The 20,317-nt window shown below is 44.8% G+C and overlaps 1 protein-coding gene across 2 annotated transcripts in view; it reads right to left on the reverse strand.

The window, feature by feature from the left end:
• The window catches only part of MAP3K3 (mitogen-activated protein kinase kinase kinase 3), a 32,253-nt gene extending 11,936 nt beyond the window's left edge, over window positions 1-20,317 (reverse strand). The window contains exons 1-12 of one of the 2 annotated variants that reach the window (XM_030231963.2): window positions 20,044-20,317; window positions 13,668-13,789; window positions 13,159-13,248; window positions 11,897-11,937; window positions 8,892-8,991; window positions 8,192-8,305; window positions 6,849-6,972; window positions 2,727-2,860; window positions 1,874-1,935; window positions 1,418-1,485; window positions 1,095-1,187; window positions 69-260 (exon numbers count right to left, since the gene is read on the reverse strand). In XM_030231963.2, coding sequence (XP_030087823.1) covers window positions 69-260; window positions 1,095-1,187; window positions 1,418-1,485; window positions 1,874-1,935; window positions 2,727-2,860; window positions 6,849-6,972; window positions 8,192-8,305; window positions 8,892-8,991; window positions 11,897-11,937; window positions 13,159-13,248; window positions 13,668-13,789; window positions 20,044-20,047 — 1,144 coding nt within the window. In that variant the 5' untranslated portion in view covers window positions 20,048-20,317. The remainder of the gene's footprint in view (window positions 1-68; window positions 261-1,094; window positions 1,188-1,417; window positions 1,486-1,873; window positions 1,936-2,726; window positions 2,861-6,848; window positions 6,973-8,191; window positions 8,306-8,891; window positions 8,992-11,896; window positions 11,938-13,158; window positions 13,249-13,667; window positions 13,790-20,043) is intronic. The other variant, XM_030231964.2, reaches the window with a different exon arrangement.

Raw genomic sequence — 20,317 nt, forward strand, 5'->3', positions numbered from 1 at the left:
GGGTCTGGAGCTCCCCTGGAGCCCTCCCTGTCCCCAACCCTGTGGCAGTGCCCAGGAGCCCAGCCTACACTTGGTGGCAATGTTCCTCTCCTGCACTCCCAGGGCGTTCTCGCTGTCGGCGCTGCGCAGGCGGCCCCGCGGCTCCAGGTACTGCAGGGCCAGCCCCAGGTTCTCGCCGTTGGTGCTCAGCGAGCGGCTGGAAGGCACCAGGGTGAAGAGATTCCCTTGGTGACGTCGGATCCGGGGAAACGTCCTCCGGCCTGGGGGAGAAGGAACAGCTTTAAATAAATGCTTGCAAGTGGGAGGTAATGGCTGGGGGATGAGCAGCAGGGAGAAGGGAGAGAAATCCTGTGCTCTGCTCTGTTCCTGTGGAGAGGAATCTGCTGCCAAACAAGATGCAAAAATATAACAGCTCGGGGCTGGTGCTGCCTGAGTTCAGTACAGCCCTGGATCCTTCCCAAAGCAGAAGGCAGAGAACACTTTGTAATGCCCTCAGTGCTGTAAGATCTAAACTTACCTTCCAAAGGAAAAATCTGGTTTACAGGCTCTGAGCACAAGCTCTGAGTTTTGTTAACAACTACATACAAAATGACTTTCTAGATAATGTGCTTGGACTTGCAAATAAAAACCACAAAGCAAGATTATGCCAACTTGCACCTCGTGAAATTTTGAGAGATTATTTTGCAGAAAGCCATCTGACTGAGCAGAGATGTAATTCTTTAAGTCCCTGCTATATTTAAAAGACCCAGAAGCAAGTCTGCAATGCAAATTAGCAAAGTATAATGAATCTCTGTGGTAGGAAAGTACTTATATAGGGCCAAGTCTAACAACTACATCCACAATCCCCTACTCAGCCTGGAAAACACCAGAAAGGACAAAGAATTACAAAGTAAACAAAGAATTACAAACAACAACCATTGCTCTCCATGAAAATGTGGAATCATGCAGCATCAACCTCAGCACTAACTGCAAGGATCAGGGTACTTCCAGGCTCTCCAAATAGGAGTTACCCTCATGTAGAGGCTGCTATTGCCTCACCTTTTTTTTGCCAGCCTGGAATGGGAGGTGTGAGACCAACTGTGAGACCAACTCACCCTCGTTGTAGTCCTTGTGCTGCATGGAGACGTTGTAGCGCCGAGGGTAGGTGCCACCTTTGCCTGCCTTGTCATAGATCTGATTCTCACGGTCTGCCAGGAGAAGCAAAGACAAGAGTGAGGCTCCTTCAAAAAACATAACTTCTAATAACAGAATTTTCCTGTAACAGCAGGTTTTTAAGGAAGGGGCAATAAATAACTTCATAGCTTTTCTATCATCGTGTCCCCACTTCTTCTATTTATACAATCCCAGCAAGCAGGGAGGGCAGCCAGCCAAGAGCAGAAAGTGTCTGGGTCAAATAACCTTTGTAGCAAAGACATACCTGAGAACTCCTGTCTATTGTCAGGAAAGCTCTGTGCCCTTGACATCCTTGACTTCCGAAAAGAAGGACTAATAGAGAAAGAAGACAAGAGTAAGTTTTGCTGTTGTTTGAGGTGTTTTTTTGCTGTTTTATTTTCTAAATGAACAAGTAGAGCCTTGTCTAAAAGAGGTTTAAATACCCTGCAGCCAGATGTTCTCAGAGGGGCGGCTCCACACAGGCTGCTTGCTTCAGAACTTTGTATTTTTAACTTCAAGCTATTGAAGCACCAGTTTGCTGGTCTGTGGTTGTGCCAGAAAACAACACAGCCTTAAGACATAGTTAATGCTCTTTAATGCTCTTGTTTCCCTCCAAGAAAATGTATGAGATAGAAAACAGGATTTTATGTAGGTACAACTGGCATTTCCACCTGAGCACACACATTCTCACCAGTTTGTACATTTGTACCTGGCTGCTCACCTGTCCAAGGACTGGCAGCTTCCTGACACCGAGTTCTCAGCACTGCTTAGAGGGTCCAGCATCTGCAACACAGAAGAAACCACACAGTAACATGAGTGCAGTCCAGGAGAGGCTGTGACAGAGGAGCAGAGCCCACGACTGCTTGCCTGCAGGATGTCCAGCTGAAGAAAGGAGTCTAAGCCTATTTAAATGTATAATTTTCCTTTATCTGCCACAGAAATTAGGTTCATATGAAATTTGAGGCACTGCTTTAGTTGTTGAAGGACTCTGCAGTGAAAAATGGAAGCTTTAGCAGCCTTGTGCTGCATTTTGATCCCAGCTGGCTTCAGGAACAGTATCTGCTGGTGCTGCTGCCTCCACCTGCAAGTCGCCCTCTGGCCTCACTTCCCACTTTTCTGAATGGAGAGCAGAGTTTCAAAAGCAAGAGGGTCACCCAAACCTGGTAATAGGAAACCTTGGCACATGTGTGACAGCACCAAAAGTGCTCAGTCAGAGGTGGAGGGGCCATGCCCAGAACAGTGAACTGCTTCTGGCAGCCCAACAAAGGCTTTGAACTCACACAGCTACAATGTGAAGCTGTTTAAATGCACAAAGCAGCACTTTTATAAACCCAGAACGGTTTGAGTCAGAAAAGACTTTAAGGATCATCCAATTCCACTTCCTGCCATGGGCAGGAACACCTTCCACTAGATCAGCTTGATCCAAGGAGACTCCCAGGGATGGAGCAGCCACAACTTTCTGGACAACGCGTGCCTCACCACTTGAAGGTGTTGATGCAACCACAACCAGTGAATATTTGGGAGAGGAAAGGAGGGCCCAGCTGGGCAGAAGCCCTTGGCAGGAGGGTACTCACACACTGCTCGCTGGTCTCAGGGATGAACTCGCCCTCGCTGTGGATGCTGGTGTAGGAGCCCTGGCGGGCGATGCGCTGCTGCCGCTCGGGGACGTAGCCGGGCGGGGGCGAGCTGCGGCCCGTGTTCTGGGAGCCTGTGACAGGGACACACTCACACTGCTGCTGGGGACACTGCTGCAGCAGCCACCCCACCACAGCACACCTCTATCCCCCCACAGTAACTGCAGTGAACCCCACAGTCTGGACAGACATGTGACCAGGGAAACCAAACTGATGTGCACTGTCCCCACTGCCTCCACATCAAACCTCCATCCCCCCCAATAACTGCAGAGACAGACATGGGACCAGGGAAACCAAACTGATGTGCACTGTCCCCACTGCCTCCACACCAATCCTCCATCCCCCCCAATAACTGCAGAGACAGACATGGGACCAGGGAAACCAAACTGATGTGCACCACCCCAGCCACACCACACCAAACTTCTATCCCCAGTCACATTCACATTTTCTGGAAAAATCCCTTCACCCAGCATTTTTCTCCTGGGAACCTGAGAAGCCTCAGAGAAAAATGAAAACAATAATTATCTCATTTGTTTCTCCTCTGTTTCGCTCTCATGTGGAATGTGTTTGGTTTCTGTGAATTGTTTTCACTCATTGGCCAATCAGGGCCAAGCTGTGTCAGGACTCTGGAGAGAGTAATGAGTTTTCATTTTTATCTTTTCAGCCTTCTGTAAGTATCCTTTCTGTATTCTTTAGTATAGTTTAGTATAGCATTCTTTAATATATTATAGTATCATAAAATAATAAATTAACCTTCTGAGAACATGGAGTCAGATTCATCATTCCTTCCTTTGTCTGGGGGCAATGCAAATACAATAATCCCCCCCAGTAACTGCAGAGTGAACCCCAGTCTGGACAGACATGGGACCAGGGCAACCAAACTGTCTGATGTGCACCTGTACTGATGTCTTAGATGCCAGGTGATTATTGCTGAAGCTCCTGACAAAGCAGTCACCTATTTCTAAACTCTTCTGAGCATAATTCCAGTTTAATCATCTGTTAGTGGCACTACCTAGAATTTCTCTTGTGCTACCTACTGAGAGAAACTTCACTCTTAGGGTTTATTTTTTCCTTGCAGATCTCAAAGAAGATGAAACTTTAGATACAGGAATTTAAAAAAACCCCTTTTTGCAGTGACCTATCCACCTGCAGCTGCCACCAATTCCCACTGTGAGCTCCAAGAACTTCTGTGGTCCAGGCCAATCTGCCTGAGGTCACACATGAAGCCAGAGGCAGCAGGTGGAGATCAGCTCTCAAGCTGTGCCCCTTCCAACACTGTCTTTAATTAACTGTGTGTACTCAGGTGCTAGGAAAGATGGGTAAAGATCAGCAAATATTCTCCCAAGGAAAATATTTTCTATAGAGGTTGTAATAAAGAGCAAAGGCAAGGAGTTGGGAGAAAAGGACTGAAAAGCAGAGCACACACCTTTCAGGGGGCTGCAGAAGGAAAATGAACAATGCTGGCATGGCTCAGAGTGCAAGGGGGGTGAACTACATGAAAAAAAAGGGATTAATAAAATCACAGGATCATTAAGGTTGAAGAAAACCTCCAAGATCACAAAGCCAAGATTGTCAAGTCCACAATCTATTGCTCAGAGCTACCACCTGATGTCCCAAGCAGCTCCCAGGGCTGATGAGCCCTTGGGAGGGGTGGGATAACCCTGGGAGTGCCTGGGCTGCCCCAGCCCTGGGAGCACTTTCACTCCTTCCGACAGATGCCGTGGGCAGAGCGAGCCCAGGGCTGCTGGCAGTGGCCCAGCTGCTGCTGTGGATGTGGAAAGGCCCCATCCCTGGGCAGGAAAAGGAAGTCGGCACTAAATCCATGTATATCAAAGGAAGTGAGTGGAAAAAACACAAGCCCTGCCAGAATGCTTAGTAACTTTTTTTTTTTTTTTTCCCCCCTTCTAAATAAAAGTTATCTTTACTTGCAAAGCTCTGAACTGGTGACAAGGGGCTCGGGATGTTTGGAGCTCAGGGACCACACAGGTCCCTCTCCTGCCTGCAAAAAGCTTTAGTTGAACACTGCTGAGGACTTTATTGCATGACAGGGTAGGAGTTGGAGAGTCTCTCTGCCTGAAACACCAGCAAACAGGGCACATCTCAAACCAAAGACAGGAAAAGAGAAGGAAGAAGAAATTGATGCAAGACCAAGCTCTTGCCAAATTACCAGCAGACCTCTGACACAAGTGGAGCTCTTCTGGACCTCTCATAAAGTAACAGCCTGGTACTGACATGGTCAGAAAATAAAAGCAAAGGTTTCTTGACTGATAAATGACCAGGTATCCAGAAAGCATCCATAAACTGGGATAGGAGGAAAGTGTGTAACTGGGAGGACAGAGTGTGTAACTGGGAGGGAAGAGTGTGTAACTGGGAGGACAGAGTGTGTAACTGGGAGGGTAGAGTGTGTAACTGGGAGGACAGAGTGTGTAACTGGGAGGACAGAGTGTGTAACTGGGAGGATAGAGTGTGTAACTGGGAGGATAGAGTGTGTAACTGGGAGGGAAGAGTGTGTAACTGGGATACAGAATGGGCCCCTTATCACTGCACAATTCACCCATGGCAGACACTTGTCTCTTGGCTTTGGCACCATTACCTGGATGCCCCAGAATGTCAGTAAAGAAAAAGATGTACATAGATATGTTTTAAATGAAATAATTTCGGCATTTAATTTGTCTGTTATAGAAGAAACGTGGTGTTCAGACATGCGTGGATGCCACTTCTCAGGACCAAGGAATGTTGCTCCTTTTATGCACATTAACTTCAAACTAGGAAGAATGGTAAAAGTCTTTCCCATTTCAGTCAGGTACTTCACAAGCCTTCAGTACTTTGTTTGCTGCTTCAAAAAAGCAAATTGTCCAGAAGGGGACCAGCAAACTCTCAAGAAGCTTTAAGCTGATTTATTATTTGATACTTTGCACTGCAAATACTGATCTGAAACCATGTAATCATTCTGCCTCAAGTTCAGAGAGTTAATGAAGTGAAGCACTCCTTTGCTGCAGTGAAGAACTTGCAACCAAAACAATTCTGACATTGCCAGCTCCTGGGACTGCCCTGTGTGACTTGCATCACTTGTCCTCAGGCATTAGCTCTGACAAGCCCCAAAATAGCTGTTGGAACAAACAGAGTCGTGCTCTGCTTCTGTTTCCAGCAGAATTTACCTCCTCTCCTTTCTGAAGCAGGAATATGAGAGCAGCATCTCAGGCTCTGGCCTTCACACTCTCACCTTCCTCCTGCACCTTCACTGCTCATTGAGCTTCACACAAGGAGTCAAACCCTAAACCACTGACTTTTCTGGGGTTATTTTGGCCCATAAATCCTTGAAGGTGTTTTACACATTTTAGTTTTTCATATAAAGGCTAACAGCTTTGAGAATCATTCAAGAACAGATTTGAATTGGGCTGCACAGTTAAGAGTAGGTTGTAACACAGAAATTGGGAGAAATCAGACAAATCTGCCAGAGATGGAAGTCATAAAAACTACAGAAGTCTTAGATGAACTTTCTCCCCAGACAGGAGTTCACTGGGCTAACAGAAACCCAAAGCAATGAGACAAAGGTACACATTACTCTGATATTTTTGATTATCTTTTGGGAACCTCTGATTTTGCCTTGTGCTGATAATTCTAGAAGTGAAAGCAGAGGCAGCTCAGAATGTAGGACATTAGCTGGATATGCAGGAGTAATTCCCAGCAAAATGCTTGATTACAGGAGTCAGGACAGGTTCCAAAGCCCAACACAAAAAATCAAATCTGGGTTACATGAACTGAAATTGCCAATCTAAATAAAAAGCTTCAGAGACTCACATCAGCTTTCCAAATTTCTAACCACAATGGCTCTGGCTTTAGGACATCCCCTTTAGCAGCTCCTCAGCTGTTCCACAACTTAGCAAGGAACTTTGAAACATTCTACTGTAAACATATTAAGAGCTTTTGAAAATGAACTGCCTTGTCCCAGAATAACCTTTCAATTTCTCATGGCTCTCCTAAATGCTGTGCCATAAACACTAGTGCCCAAAAGCTACATTTCAACAAACAAAAACGTCTAGAAGTGGCAAAAATACTCACTGACTGACAGATGCCTGCTTCTGGGTTCTGGCTGCTGATAGGGTGTGCTCACATCCCCTACAGATTGGGAGGTTTTAATCCTGACTTGCTTGGGCAGTCCAGAATGGGGTGAAGAACTGGTCTGCTGGGTAAAGGAAAAGAATAAAACAAAATAAAGTGAGATGAAGGAGTTTAAGCAGTTTAGAAGAATATTATGCTTAGTACCAAGAAAGTGCTGAGCAACAATTCTAGAGCCTGAAATCTTATTAATTCAGAAAACACAAACACAAAGACAGCAAAAGAGCCAGGTTTCCAGTGAGGGTGTAAAACAGGGGTCAGAGAACCAGAACAAGTGCAGCTCAGCTGAAGTGCATGGTCTGCAGGTCCCAGTGTCTGACACTACCTGTGAAACACAAGGGGCTCCTGTCACCCCCTGAGAGCAGAATACAGAAGCACCTCCAATTTCCATCAGCCACCTTGGCCAGCAGAGATAAATTCTGAATCTTGCACTGTTTCAGAAGCAACCTGACTCTCACAGCATTTAAAAAGTAAATTCATAACTCAGACTAAGTAAAAATAAATTCTGGAGAGTTTAATAGCACCAGCAGTCTGGAGATGCCAAGATGAATTTATTCATCCTTGCCCTGAACTTACATAGATATTATCTAATTAAAGGTAATTTTTCCACAGAGCCCTCATCTCATTCAAAGCAAGAAGAGGAATGAGACACATGAAACCTCCCCCAAGCCACTGAGATTCTGTGTTAAAGCAGGGGCTCAATACCTGCAGACACTTTCAATTTTAACCCTGACCCAACACACCTCGTTTTACAAGAAGGTGCAATATTCCCCTCCTCTTGAGTTACTATTGGAAAAGAACATAACCAAAGACACCTCAAGGAAATAAATTCTGACTTCTGAAAATCATTTGAACAAGACAGGCAAAGAAGGTGCAACAACTCAAATACTTTAATTCAGTATTAAATTACTGGATGGTTGCACATTTAATGAGTGCATACACTTGAAAGGAGTAAGGAAAGAGATTGATTTAAGTCACATAAACTCCACCATGGGCAGGTCCATGGGAGCTGGATAAAGGATGCAGAGGTCACCCTGCTGATGAGGTTACCCTGCTGAAAAAGCTGCAATGATTTAACCCCCAAACAGCTGCTGAAATCAGGGAAAAAACCCAAAACAAAATGACACCTAGAGCTGAGCCAATGCAAAGAGGATAAACACATGCATTTGTGCCTGGCAAGAGTGATTTTATAATCCCTGTCAGGCTCAGTTAACTCTGCCATCATGCTTTAGAGTCTTAAGGGTAAAGCCCTTGATGTTGCTGCAGTCCCAGAAGTTGTTACCCACATGGTTTCTGTCCTGGGACAGCAACAGTATCCTCAGGCTTTTCACATTGGAGCTCCTGTCCAAGAGATCCACAGCTTTGTCCAGGTCATCTTGGTTTTTCAAAGGAATGGAGAGCTGCAAAATAAAGAGCATGGAAGAAAATCATTAGAAAAGACAGGAAAAAAAAAAAAAAAAGGTCTACTTCTACAATAGGTATTTAAACAAACATTAGAAAAACACCAGACTGTAAAACAGGATTCTGTTTTATCAAACAAATTTTCACTCCAATGCTGCCTTACTGTGCTTTTTAATGAGGTTTTCCTCCCATGGCAGAGGAATGGCTGACCCTAATGCAAATTCCTCTAAAGCATCCCCCACAAAAGTATGAATTGCTGCCTGGATTAGAGACTTGTCAGCCCCTGACTCTCTGATGAGAAAATGGTCACAGAACTTATGAATCCAGAACTAATAATCAAGTGAAAACTGGGTTTTATGTAGAAAGAGAGTGTCCTAAGCAACACCAGAACAAGGCAACAAGATGCTGATGTTGGTACAACACTCCCATCAGTGAGATGCTTTATCAGGATCAGAGAATTTGCCTTTGGATCAGGGATCCAACAATGGTTTGTGTTAAAGAAAGACCCCAAAAATTAAATTTCTGGGTAGGGAATTAGTGCTGGGGAAAGGAGGTGCCATGCAGAGAGCAGTGAGAGCTCAGTACCTCGTTGTTCATGTAGTGCAGGTCCAGGGGCTGCCCAAAAGCTGTTTTCACTTTCTGCTGCACGTCTTCGTAGCGCACGGGACGGACAAACGGAATAATCCTGGGAGGAAAGAGAGCCAGTGCCTCACTCCAGAGATCCACTGCATAATGCAATCAAATCACAGGGCTGAACCATTAAAACCACATCTGAACGGCCTCCTTTCATCCACAAGCAAGCAGGGAACCTTTCAAATTTGAATTTATATGGATTATTTCAATAAGGAATTATTGATCTCTGGCTCATTTCCATACAGTTTGTCAAAATGTAATATTCAGCTGGAAATTTCAAATAGAATCCCTTTGTCCCTGGGCAGAAAAGAATCCTTTTTTTGAATAAAAGTCTTTCACATAACAGGATACAAATGCCCTGAGCACCTTGGCTTAAAAAATACCACCTGCTCTGGCACAGATGAGACACTGCCACAAAGAGCTGGACTGTGAGCACCAATTAACAAACTTGTCACGAGGCAGAAATAACAGGATACAACAAGCTCTCCCCTGAGCCTACTCTTCTCCAGGCTAAACAATCCAAGATCCTCTTCACACATGAACTATTAAAAGATCTGGTTATGCTTTTTGTCCTCAGTTGGAAGATTAGTGTTCTTTCCAATGTAATTTCTGCTAGTTAACTTTCAGGAAAAAAAAATCTATTCCAATGAAAAAACTTTCAGGTTTTTTTAATATTTATCTTCATCCTATTTCTTTGGCTACATCAGCACACTACAAATGATCAAGGGACTGCTTGGACTTCCCAGTTACTGAGTGGACCATGGAAACTCAAGACCTGTTCTTGCTCATGGAGGCAACTCAGTGAGACCCTGAATTATCTCACAGGAGTTTGTAGGGAAAGGGAAGGAGAGGGGCTTTGTGTAGGGGCCACAGAGAGAAGCTGTGGCTGTCCCTGCAAGTGTCCAAGGCCAGGCTGGAGTAACCTGGGACAGTGGGAGGTGTCCCTGCCCATGGGTCTTTCTTCCATCCCAAACCATCCTGGGATTCTATGGCTGAACCTGTGCTTTGGAGAGAAGGTTTAGTTCCCACTCATCCATCCCCACACCTCATCAGCCCTGGGGATCCTTTCAAGAGATGTAGATTTTGTTTGAAATAACCCTTGTGCTCCTCAGCCCCTTCCCATGAAGGGTTATCTTGCTACCAGACCTACAACATTCAGCTGCTTGGAAATAATTGTCCTTGTTAAAAAAGCAGCCCACAATAACATTTTCTACATATTCCTAAGAAACCCAAACATGAAATCACAGTACTCTGGCACCACACAAATGCCATGTGGCTCTCAGTCCCTTATAAAGGCTCCCATTCTACACTCAGTGCTTTCAAAAGCAGAGCTGTTCTCAGGTGCCACACATTTTATTAGTTTAAAAACTCTGTGCACTCCTCTAACACAAAATCCTGGACTGCAGGGTTTAAGGAGCCCATTCCTGCCTGACCACCTGAAATATTTGTGGTTAGATCTGGCAGCTCCTGTGAAACCAAGCACACACACACTGACATTCTGGTGCAAGCTCCCTGTCTGGAACTGCACACTGTGCTGGGAGCAGGGAATTCAGGCGAGCACAACTGCATAATTAGACTGACACACAATCAACCTTTTCATTTTAGGGAAAAAAAAATAGGAGAAAACCCTTCTGCCCCCTGGAATGCACCCAGCAGACAGGCAAGATGATAAGCCTGTGGTGACAGGAGAGCTCCCCTGTCCTGACACAGTGTGACAAATAACTGTGACATGTCCCACTGTGGCTCTGCTGCTGTCCCCACAATGCCCCTGACACAGAAGAGTGCTGAGCAGACCTGGCTGACAGAGGAGGAAGCAAATCCCAGTGATGATTCCCTGTAAAATTTCTCCCATAGCACAAGAAATCACAGAGAGAGTTCACCACAGAGGATTTCAGTGAAAGAAACAGTTCAAGTTTTGAGGATGAGTAGAAATCATTCTCCACAGCCTGCTTTGCCAACAAAGAACACTTCTGCTCTCCTAACAGAAATCCCAAAATCTGACAAAGGAGGAGCTTCAACCTGGCCAATAACCTGTGCTAGAACAGCCTGTGAGGATCACTACAGACAACTTGTCCTGGGCCACTGACATTAAATTTGCATTTTCTCATGAAATTGTGAACTACTTCATGTTGGAAGTGCTGCCTGGCCTGGGAGAAACCACAGGATTCTCACAAGAATGTGAAGATGGCACGTACATTCATGCTTAAAACCCAATTAATATCATCCAAAATATCCAGATCATGTTTTCCCCCAGTGAGAGCAGACCCAGAGACCACAGACAAGCCTGGAGCCCTCCTGAGTGTTCACACAGCCACGAGTCATTAAATGTTTCAAGAGCTCCTCTTGAATTGATGGCTTTTTGGGACCTACTTTGAAAGATTTCAGCAATTTTTATCCATTATAAACAATGCTGTAAAAACTGAAACTGCCTTTTCAGTTATTTCTGTTTTTTTTTTTTTTTCTTGTAAAAGAATGTCTCTCAAAACCAAATATCAGAGGAAATAACAAAGAAGCTTTTACACCAATGAAAAAAAATCTTCCCTGGCTGTATCTATTGCTCAATCACAGCAGGGCAGTGGTAGTGACAGGGCATCAGGAAGTGAGAAACTAGAAAAGAATGATGCTGATTTGATCAGCTTCATTTGGTTTCAGTTAAATAAAACAAAATGGGAATATATCTGAAATAAGACTTTCAGGCTGAATTTTTTTCAGGCTGGACAGCTTTTAAAAATGCTGCAGTTCACTTACAAATAAAGGTTATGGAAATAAATCAGTGTTTTATGACACACTGACCTCTAAAAATAACCAAGTTGTGTGTGAGCTGTTTGCCATTGCCTTCACTGTGTGATTTCCATTCAGGAAAAAGGAAAGCAAAGCCAACAAAATATTGAAGCTAAATTACTGATGACTAAATTACTCTTCTAAGCAAAGAATCAAAGCAGTGAAGGCCAACTTACCTTCTCTCCCCATTATGTTCAAACTTTATCCTGACATCATTCTGCAGGAGAAAGAACAAAAGGTGAGCTCACAATCAAACTCTGGCACACACAACAGCACACAAATGATTTTGTTATTTTAACTTTCTCCATAGAAGCTGAAGCAGATTGTGGGAACAAGTGGCTGCTACATGAACAAAGCACGTGAGGAATGGAGAAAGTGCTGAAGGAAAAAGAGAAGGAAAGGGGTAAAAACGAAGCTGTCATTTTTATAAACTGACATTTAAACAGAGGACATTGAAATAAACTTTGAAAAAAATTAATCTAGCTTTAACACTGCATGGGAAAAATTTGAAATTCAGTCCTAACTGCTTATTAATCTGAAGGCAATTTTCTTTAAGCATGCTCAAAGCATGCATGGCAGAAAAGAGAAAGGGAATGTGCTGCATTTTTTATTCCTACTCCTGTTTTTGAAATTTTATTCCTATTTATTATTCTTTATTCTTAAGACATGGACTAAATCTCTCTTTTTGCAAAAATTCAGAGGTATAAACAGACTGATTCTGTGTCATCTTTTAAAGTTCTAAGGTTTCAGCAAAGGGATCATCACCACCATCGGAGAGTTAAAAGCCCTGACTGCAACCTGTGCAGTCACTGCAAACTCAGAAGATGCTGGGTGGCATGCAAGAGTCAACAAGCTGAACTTTCAACTCTGGACATTGAAATTCAAATCTCAATTTAGGTCAGAAAGATAAAAATAAAAGGGAAAAATCTACTCCGATAAGACTCCATCGTTTCTGTTGCACAATTTATGTGATTGGAATAGATTAAGCCATCTGTGAAAGCCTCAGACAATAGGCAATCATACATCTAGGAACTTCAAAAAAAACGTGGCCAGGAAATGCTCTTTAGCTGGAGGAAGTTTCTGGCAGGCCCAGTGGTCAAGAATGCAGTTCAAAAGGACCCATGGAGTCCCTGGGAGCACACGGAATTCCTGCAGTGCTGGACCAGGGAAAATGACCTTCCCAATGCCAGCCAGGACCAGCTGCAGGTGGGGCACGCACACATAACCTTAAAGAGTGGATTTTCCATGCAGGAAGAGAAAGAACTTGGTCTAGAATTACTCCAAAATGAAAAAAAAAAAATCTAGAGAACTCATCTGAATTGATCAGTAAAGGAACAATGCAGCAAACAGCACAGGAATACCATGAATTCACTGCACACAACTTGAAGACATACTCTTAATTTATAATTAATATGGAAATGAAGTTGGGTTTTCTCACCGGAATTTTTTTTTCTTCCACTGCAGAGGCACACTGGTTCATTATTGCAGGGCTGCCCAAGAGGGGGGGACTGCTGGCATTGTGTTTTTTCTTTAAAAAAGAATAAAATCACTTGAAAAAATGGAAATATGACTGTGAAATGAGAAAGCAACCTGCTAAGTTTTTTAGCTGGCCAGACCAAACCCCATTAAAATACATATGGGGAGAATGCAGTATACATACATGTAATATGTAATATATATTAAATATTTTATTAAACTATATCAATGCATAGCATGTATAATATATACAGTTTCTATGACATGATATTCATTAATCTTAGCTAAAAATATAAAAGCTACCATATTTGTCACAGCCTGAGCAGGATCAAGGAGCTCCTTCCCATCTGATGCTTTGGCTGTTGGAAGCACAGGACAGAGCCAAGGGTCTGAGCCACTCATATCCTCTGTCCACCTGCTCTGTCCCTTCTGCCCCCAGGTCAGCAGCTGAGGAATCACAAACCATGTTACCTGTCTGTTGGAGTGAGCAGTGTCTTTATTCTTCATGGTGTCATACCCAGGCAGGCGGTGACGCCTGCCCATCTGGAGTGCCACCAGGTCCTTCATGATGGACTTCAAGGCCTCTTGTTCATCTGTGATGCACAAGAATTGTAGGAGTAAGTTGTCTGGGTGAGCACCAACCATAATATTTCTGCAGCTCTGACACTTCTACACTGGTTTTCTGCTGGCTCATGGGACAGCAATCCTTTTTAGGATCTTTGCAAATACACTCTGATTTAATTCAGTCATAAAAAAGCCCAAATTTAACTGAGTATCATGACATAATAAATTGACAGATAAATGTTAAGTCACTTATCCAATATCACAGAAGGATCTGGGCAGAGCACAGATGAGAATGAATATCCCCAGCTCCTAATTGTCTTCAAAACTCTTCACAACAAACAGTAAAACCTGGACAGATTTGCTAGACCATCACAGGTCATTTAGGAAGGGCAAACTGATGTGCTTCTGCCAAGGAAAACCTGGTAAAAGTCTGTTCTTTCCCATTTTGCATCCTGTTAACTCTGAATTCTTGCCTGCTAGTGGAAAGAGAAATGAAAATCTGGACGAAGATTCATCCTGGAGTATCTGTGAACACAAATCCACTTGCACTGATTGCCCCAACACGTTCCTCTCTTCCCTCACAACAAGCTGATGGAATAAAATTCAAACCATTTTATGAGATTTCAAGATCTGCTGAACAGGTTCAACTTGTCCAGCACCAGGAACACTGTCTGCTAGCAAAGGTTCAATTCAAGGTTTCTTGCCTTGCAGCAATACAAAAACACACACTGATTATTTTCTTGTATGTTCCACTGACTAAGAATTACTTTCTGAAGATTCCTGATGTAACCAATTTAAAGGATTCTCTCCCAGTGCCTGTTCATTTTGAGAAGTGGTACTGAGCAGAACTCTGTGCTTAGAGAAAAAAAAACAAAGATGCAAAAGGAGAGAAATGCACAGTAGCTGTGATGGATGGTAGATGAAGGTCTGAAAGTTATGGAAATTAAATGAATCCTTTCCTTCACAAGGGTAAGGACCTTCAATTCCTTGATGTTGCAAAAGGTAAAGGAAGCTGCCAAGTGAAGTTTTGTCCAAAGTGGGACTGCACTGGGCACTGGGCTGCCAGGCACTGTGCCACAGCTCACAAAGCAGCACCTCAAGCTGGCACTGCTGCTGGCACACTCCTGCCCTCTGGATTGCCTGGCTGCTGTCTCACATATCAAGACTCAAAAAGGTTTTAGGGATAAAGTGTTGTTCCCTTGGTAAATAATACACTCAGTTAAATCCTTCCTGATATTAAGGCATTACTTAGGCATGGAATTTTTGATCAGCTCTGGACATGCCCAGGAGAATCTGCCCTTTCTAAAAGAGTTTGGGAGAAACTAAATCCTAGATTTGAAAGAAAAAGTTTTTGGTTTTTTTTTTTTTAATAATTGGGACTTTTGGAAGTGATGTGAGCCAGACAAGGTTATCACAGCTCCGCCTTTCTTCCCTCACTTTGCCACTTTGAGAAGTTTGAATTGAAATGAGCATTGCTGAAGCTGATTTGTAAATATCTGAAACTTAATTTTATGGCTGTACACTCATCCCTGATTCATGGCACAGGTTTGATAGGTAATCACATTTGGAAGAGCTGTCCTGGGAACAGCTGCTGAACATCACAGGATGGACTGGCTCACACTGGCACTTCCCTGTAAAAGGGACTCAGTGGGACTATTTGTTTCTGCAATTTCATGTCGTGCATTTGTTCACCAGTCTCTCCAAAGCAGTCAGCTTATGTTTTATGCAGAAGACTGGCTTCATAATTAATCAATGTCTGAATAACAAACTAGATTTTCGCAATGCTTAAAGATGACAGATGTGGGACACATCTTGTGAAGCAGGCAGGGAGCAGATCCTGCTGAAAGTTAAAAGCAGAATGGGAAAAACACACCTCTTTGGAAGGAGGAAACAGCTGAAGAAGTCCCAGTCAGAACAGAAGTCACACTGGGATTATCTTTGCTAAAACCAACAGTTTCTGTCCAGGTCTGTTTTAGCTTTCACAGGATCCCAAAATGGTTTGGGTTGGAGGGACCTCAAAGCCCTCCCAGTGCCACCCCTGCCATGGCAGGGACACCTTCCACTGTCCCAGGCTGCTCCAAGTCCTGTCCAGCCTGGCCTTGGCCACTGCCAGGGATCCAGGGGCCTCCCCACCCTCCCAGGGAGGAATTTCTTCCCAACATTCCATCCATCCCTGCCCTCTGGCAGTGGGAAGCCATTCCCTGGGTCCTGTCCACTTGTAAAGCCTCTCTCCATCTTTCTTGCAGGCTCTCTTCAGGCACTGGAAGGTGAATCCTAACTTGGTCCTGAGAGCACCCAACATCTCAGAGACATCCACTGTGGACTTCACAATGTTATACCAGAAACATCAAGCCTAGACCAGTTCATGAAAGGGAAGGAAAAGAAATCTCCCAATGCATCTGCAGAAAGTGTTAATTACAGGAAAAAAAAAATCTTAAAAAAGGAATGCAGAGCAGAGAATATAAAAAAAATCCAAATCAAAACCCACCAAATCTCTGCTGTCCAAGACAAGCCAAATGAGACAATAACCACATTGTGGCAGTGGAGAAGGGAGAGCACTCCTTGACATTCCAACTGCATGTAAAAGAAGCAAGTGGTGTAAGTAACACAACCAAAGCAAGAGGCTGCTTTTTGAGAAGCACATCAGCCAAAGGAAATAAGTGCTGGGATCTATCTCAGCACTAAGTAACCCCTTGTGGGATGAAAATGTGAAGAAACAGCTGTGAATGAAGCTAAAGTTCCAGGTAGGCAATGGCACAACTTTTTCCTTTTTTTTTTTTTTTAAGTTTCCAACTTTACAGTTGAACATTTAACCTTTTACCTTTACTGGAGTGTCTCCAATTTACTGGTTTTCTTTCATTTTGATGGTATTAAGAACAGCCTTGGAGTCACCTGGCAGACAAAGGCTGAAACCATGCACAATAAAATACTACAACCTATGGCCTGGAACATCCCTGATGTTCCTACCACCCAAAACACTCAGGGAAGAGCTGGGACACAAGTTTTCCACTACAGTGCAGTTTGGGTTTGGCCAGATACCAGGAGGATGAAGAAGAGCTTGTCTTGGCAGAGTTCCTTTGGGCAAGAAGCAAAGGAGCTATGAAAGCAGTTTGTAGCTGAGGGCTGATGACAAAAAATCAAGTTCATCAAAGAACAGGTCTGGGAATAAGAATTCTCCTCTAAATTGTATCATCACTGGAACACAAAGATCAGGGGATGCAATGGTTGGGTGCAGGTGTTTTACCCCATGTTCCAGGCTGTGTGAAGTCAGCAGTCAGCCACTTGTGGCACAGAGGACACATCCAGCCACCTGTGTGCTCTTTATTACAGATTGCAGCTTGGCTGTGGATTTATTTATTAACTGAGGCAACTTGTGAATTGACAACACAAACTCTGAAGGGCAGCACCTGGCAAACACCAGAGCTCAACGCTCTCAGGCACAGGGTGGGATTGTTGGGGTGTCCTGAGCAGGACCAGGAGCTGGACTCCACCATCCCTGTGAGTCCCTCCCAACTCAGGATATTCTACAAACCCCACTCAGTGCCCTGCCAGGTCTGTATCTTACTCACTGCAGTCATTCTAACACTAAAATATTATTTATCTGTATAAAATGGGAACAGTTAATGTTTTAACAAAGAGGATGGAACAACTTCAGCTGAGTTTGACTCTTACACATTTTTAAATAGTCTTACAGTGAGCTGTTGGTTCCTTACTGCCACCACACATCCTGTAATTCATCCCTATGTTGATGAGGGAGGACATGACAGAGTATTTCTCTCTTAAAAGGATAAAGTCAAATACTGATCTGAGCTTGCACAGGGAAAAGGTGTATCTGGTGAGGACAGCACTGTGATGATTTAGTGCTGAGAAGCATGAATACTTCTTTAGTTCCATCCCAACAGAGGATTTCCATAGACTGACCTGGAGAAGCACAGGGAGCAGCCTCACATTAACTGCACAATGCAGAAGCTGCTACAAATGAACATGAAGTAATTTTTGGAGCACTGAGAGACCCTGTTTTGCCTGGTCTCCAGTAGGTCTGGGAAACACAGTTCTGCTTTGTGCGGGAAAGATGTTGTCCAGGAAATGCTTTTCATGTTTTAAAAACTACACTCAAGGATTTTTATAACTTCGATAAAAGCGAAGTGCTGCTCACAGGGAAAGCTGTTCCTCTCCACAAAGCATTTACTTCAACCAATCCCTGGTTTGTTACACAGGTCAGAACAAGTCAAAAATGGAAAGAGTTTAGAAAAAAGAAGAAAAAAAATCACAGAACAGTGAAAAACATGTGTGAAACCTCTTATCCAGGACCATGTTTTAGATGGTGTCATAGTGGAACACGTGATGCCATATTGGTGTAAAAGAGAAAGAAGTGAGCACATCTGTGTATTTGTTATCTAGCACCACCACAGCAAAGCTGGTTTGGGTGAGTGATTGGCAGATCCTGGGGCAATGAGGAAATCTTAGACAAATTGTATCTATGGTAGAGGTCTCAAAAAAGCATTGAAAAGTTTAATTTTGAGTCCTTTGCTATGGGCAGTTTTGGTGGTACCAAAATGCTGCTGTGTGCAAGCTCTAGGAAATCACAAACAACCTGGTTTGTAGAGCAAGAGGAAAAATCAGAGAGCTCTAGGAGGCTTATCAGGATATATTCAGGGTCCCTCTTCTCATTCACAAGTTCAAGGAAGGGCTGGGATTTGGGATTTGAGCCTGTCCTAACCTGCAGGCTCAGCCCCGCTCCCTCGGCGCTGTCACCGGGTGCGTGTGAGCCAAGGGAAGGAAGTGACACAGGCAGGAAAAGCCAGCGCAGGGGAAGGCTGCAGGGAGCAGGGCCTGCTCCCCAAAGCCAGCCCTGCTCCCCCTGCACACCTCAGGGCTGCAGGTCCCTGTTCTCCAGCCTGCCAAGGAGGGATAAAGCTCGGGGGATCTGCTCCAGGTGGGCCCTGGCAGCAGCACTCCACACATCCTTCAGGTGGGTTATGAAACACCAGATCAAAGAAGTCAGAGCGGGATGTACAGCCCATCATCCGTTAATAATCAGATTGTTTGGTCACAGTGGCTGAATGAATTTAGGTTTTTCCCACTGCAAAGGGAAAATCAGCTTGCAGCTGTGCCATGATGCACACAATGCTATGGTGGAGGGGTCCATGAAATTGTATTTTTTCATTCTGTGCTCACATGTTTACAAACACGGGTCCAACTGCCACTGGAAAACACTTTCATGGAAATCCAAGTTCCTACTTCTAAATCATTTTAAGTTTATGAAGCACCCTGCTGCTCTAAACAGAGTGGATTACACTATTCCTCTTTGCAGCAGAGAAATCTAGTGATTGATTTACATGAATTTGTTGTATTTACCAAATCAAAATAGAATAAAGAGATATTGAAGTAGTTGTGGAATAACATTTGCAATGCTTTTTGAATTTAAAGTAAAAAGGTTAATTATGTATACAGACTAAATGAAGGAGAGTCTTAGAAAACTAAACTTGGTTGTAGGGAAGAAATGTTTAAGTTGTAGCCCATGAAGCCAGACTTAGAAAAGCAGGAATTTCCTTGCCAGTATGCAAGTATGAGTAAGTTCTGGTTTAGAACAATTAAAAGTTTAATTCTAGCACCTCTCTTTAATTCTTAAAACAGAATTAGGAAGCACAAGACCCCCCTCTATAAGCAGTTCTTTATAAAGGACATACAGTCCAAATTAATTTAAATTAATCAATCAAACTCAGTCATGGCAGCTCCTCGTAACAACATTTTCCTCTTGAAAAAGAGTTCTTCCAATTCCTCTGCTTGGTTTTACATGTAGCTGTCTGGGCTAAGAAAGGCAAACGAGAACTCGGGGGGAGCTCCATAAAGGAAAATCTATTTTGATGGAACTCCCAAGCTGCACTTAATGCTAAAAATTCCTCCGATTGAGCTCGAGCACAACAATTCCCGTCTCAAGCAGAGCCAACTTCTGGAGGCTGGAGGAGCCCCCTGAGCTCAGCCCGGCCCGCTGCTCCCGCCGCCTGCGTCTGGCCAAGTTCGGTAACAGCCCGGAGCACCGCACGTTTCGGTAAACACCGATTTGCACCATTTTAACCGAATCCTTGAAAATCCACCGTTCCCCGCGGCGCTGCCGCTGCCGCTGCCCGGGCCCGCCCGCGCCGGCCCCGGCGGGTCCGAGCGCCCCTCAGCAGCGGCCCGGAGCGGGGCCCGGCCGAGCCCCCGCCGCCCCCTTCCCGCCCGCAGCGGCCCCGGCCCATGACGCGGCCCCGGCTCCCGGGGCTTCTCCGCCGCTCCTCACCCATGTCTGCGGGCGGCGGCCCCGCTCACGGCGGGCGCTGCGGGACGGCGCTGTCACCGCCGCGGCTCCATGGCGGCCGGGCCGAGGGGGAGGGCTCAGAGCCGCCGCCGCCACATTCCCAGGCCCCGCGCCGCCGCCTCCTCCCGGCGGCCGCGCTCCGGGAGCGGCGGGCGGGGGCGGGAGGGCGCAGGCGCTGCCGGTGCGTCCCGGTGCCCCCGGTCCGTGCGGGCCGGCCCCGCCGCCGCCGCCCGCAAAACAAACCGCTCGGCGGCCG

This window comes from Serinus canaria, chromosome 27 (genome assembly GCF_022539315.1).
Source record: "Serinus canaria isolate serCan28SL12 chromosome 27, serCan2020, whole genome shotgun sequence".
In the NCBI taxonomy this organism is placed as follows: Eukaryota; Metazoa; Chordata; class Aves; order Passeriformes; family Fringillidae; genus Serinus; species Serinus canaria.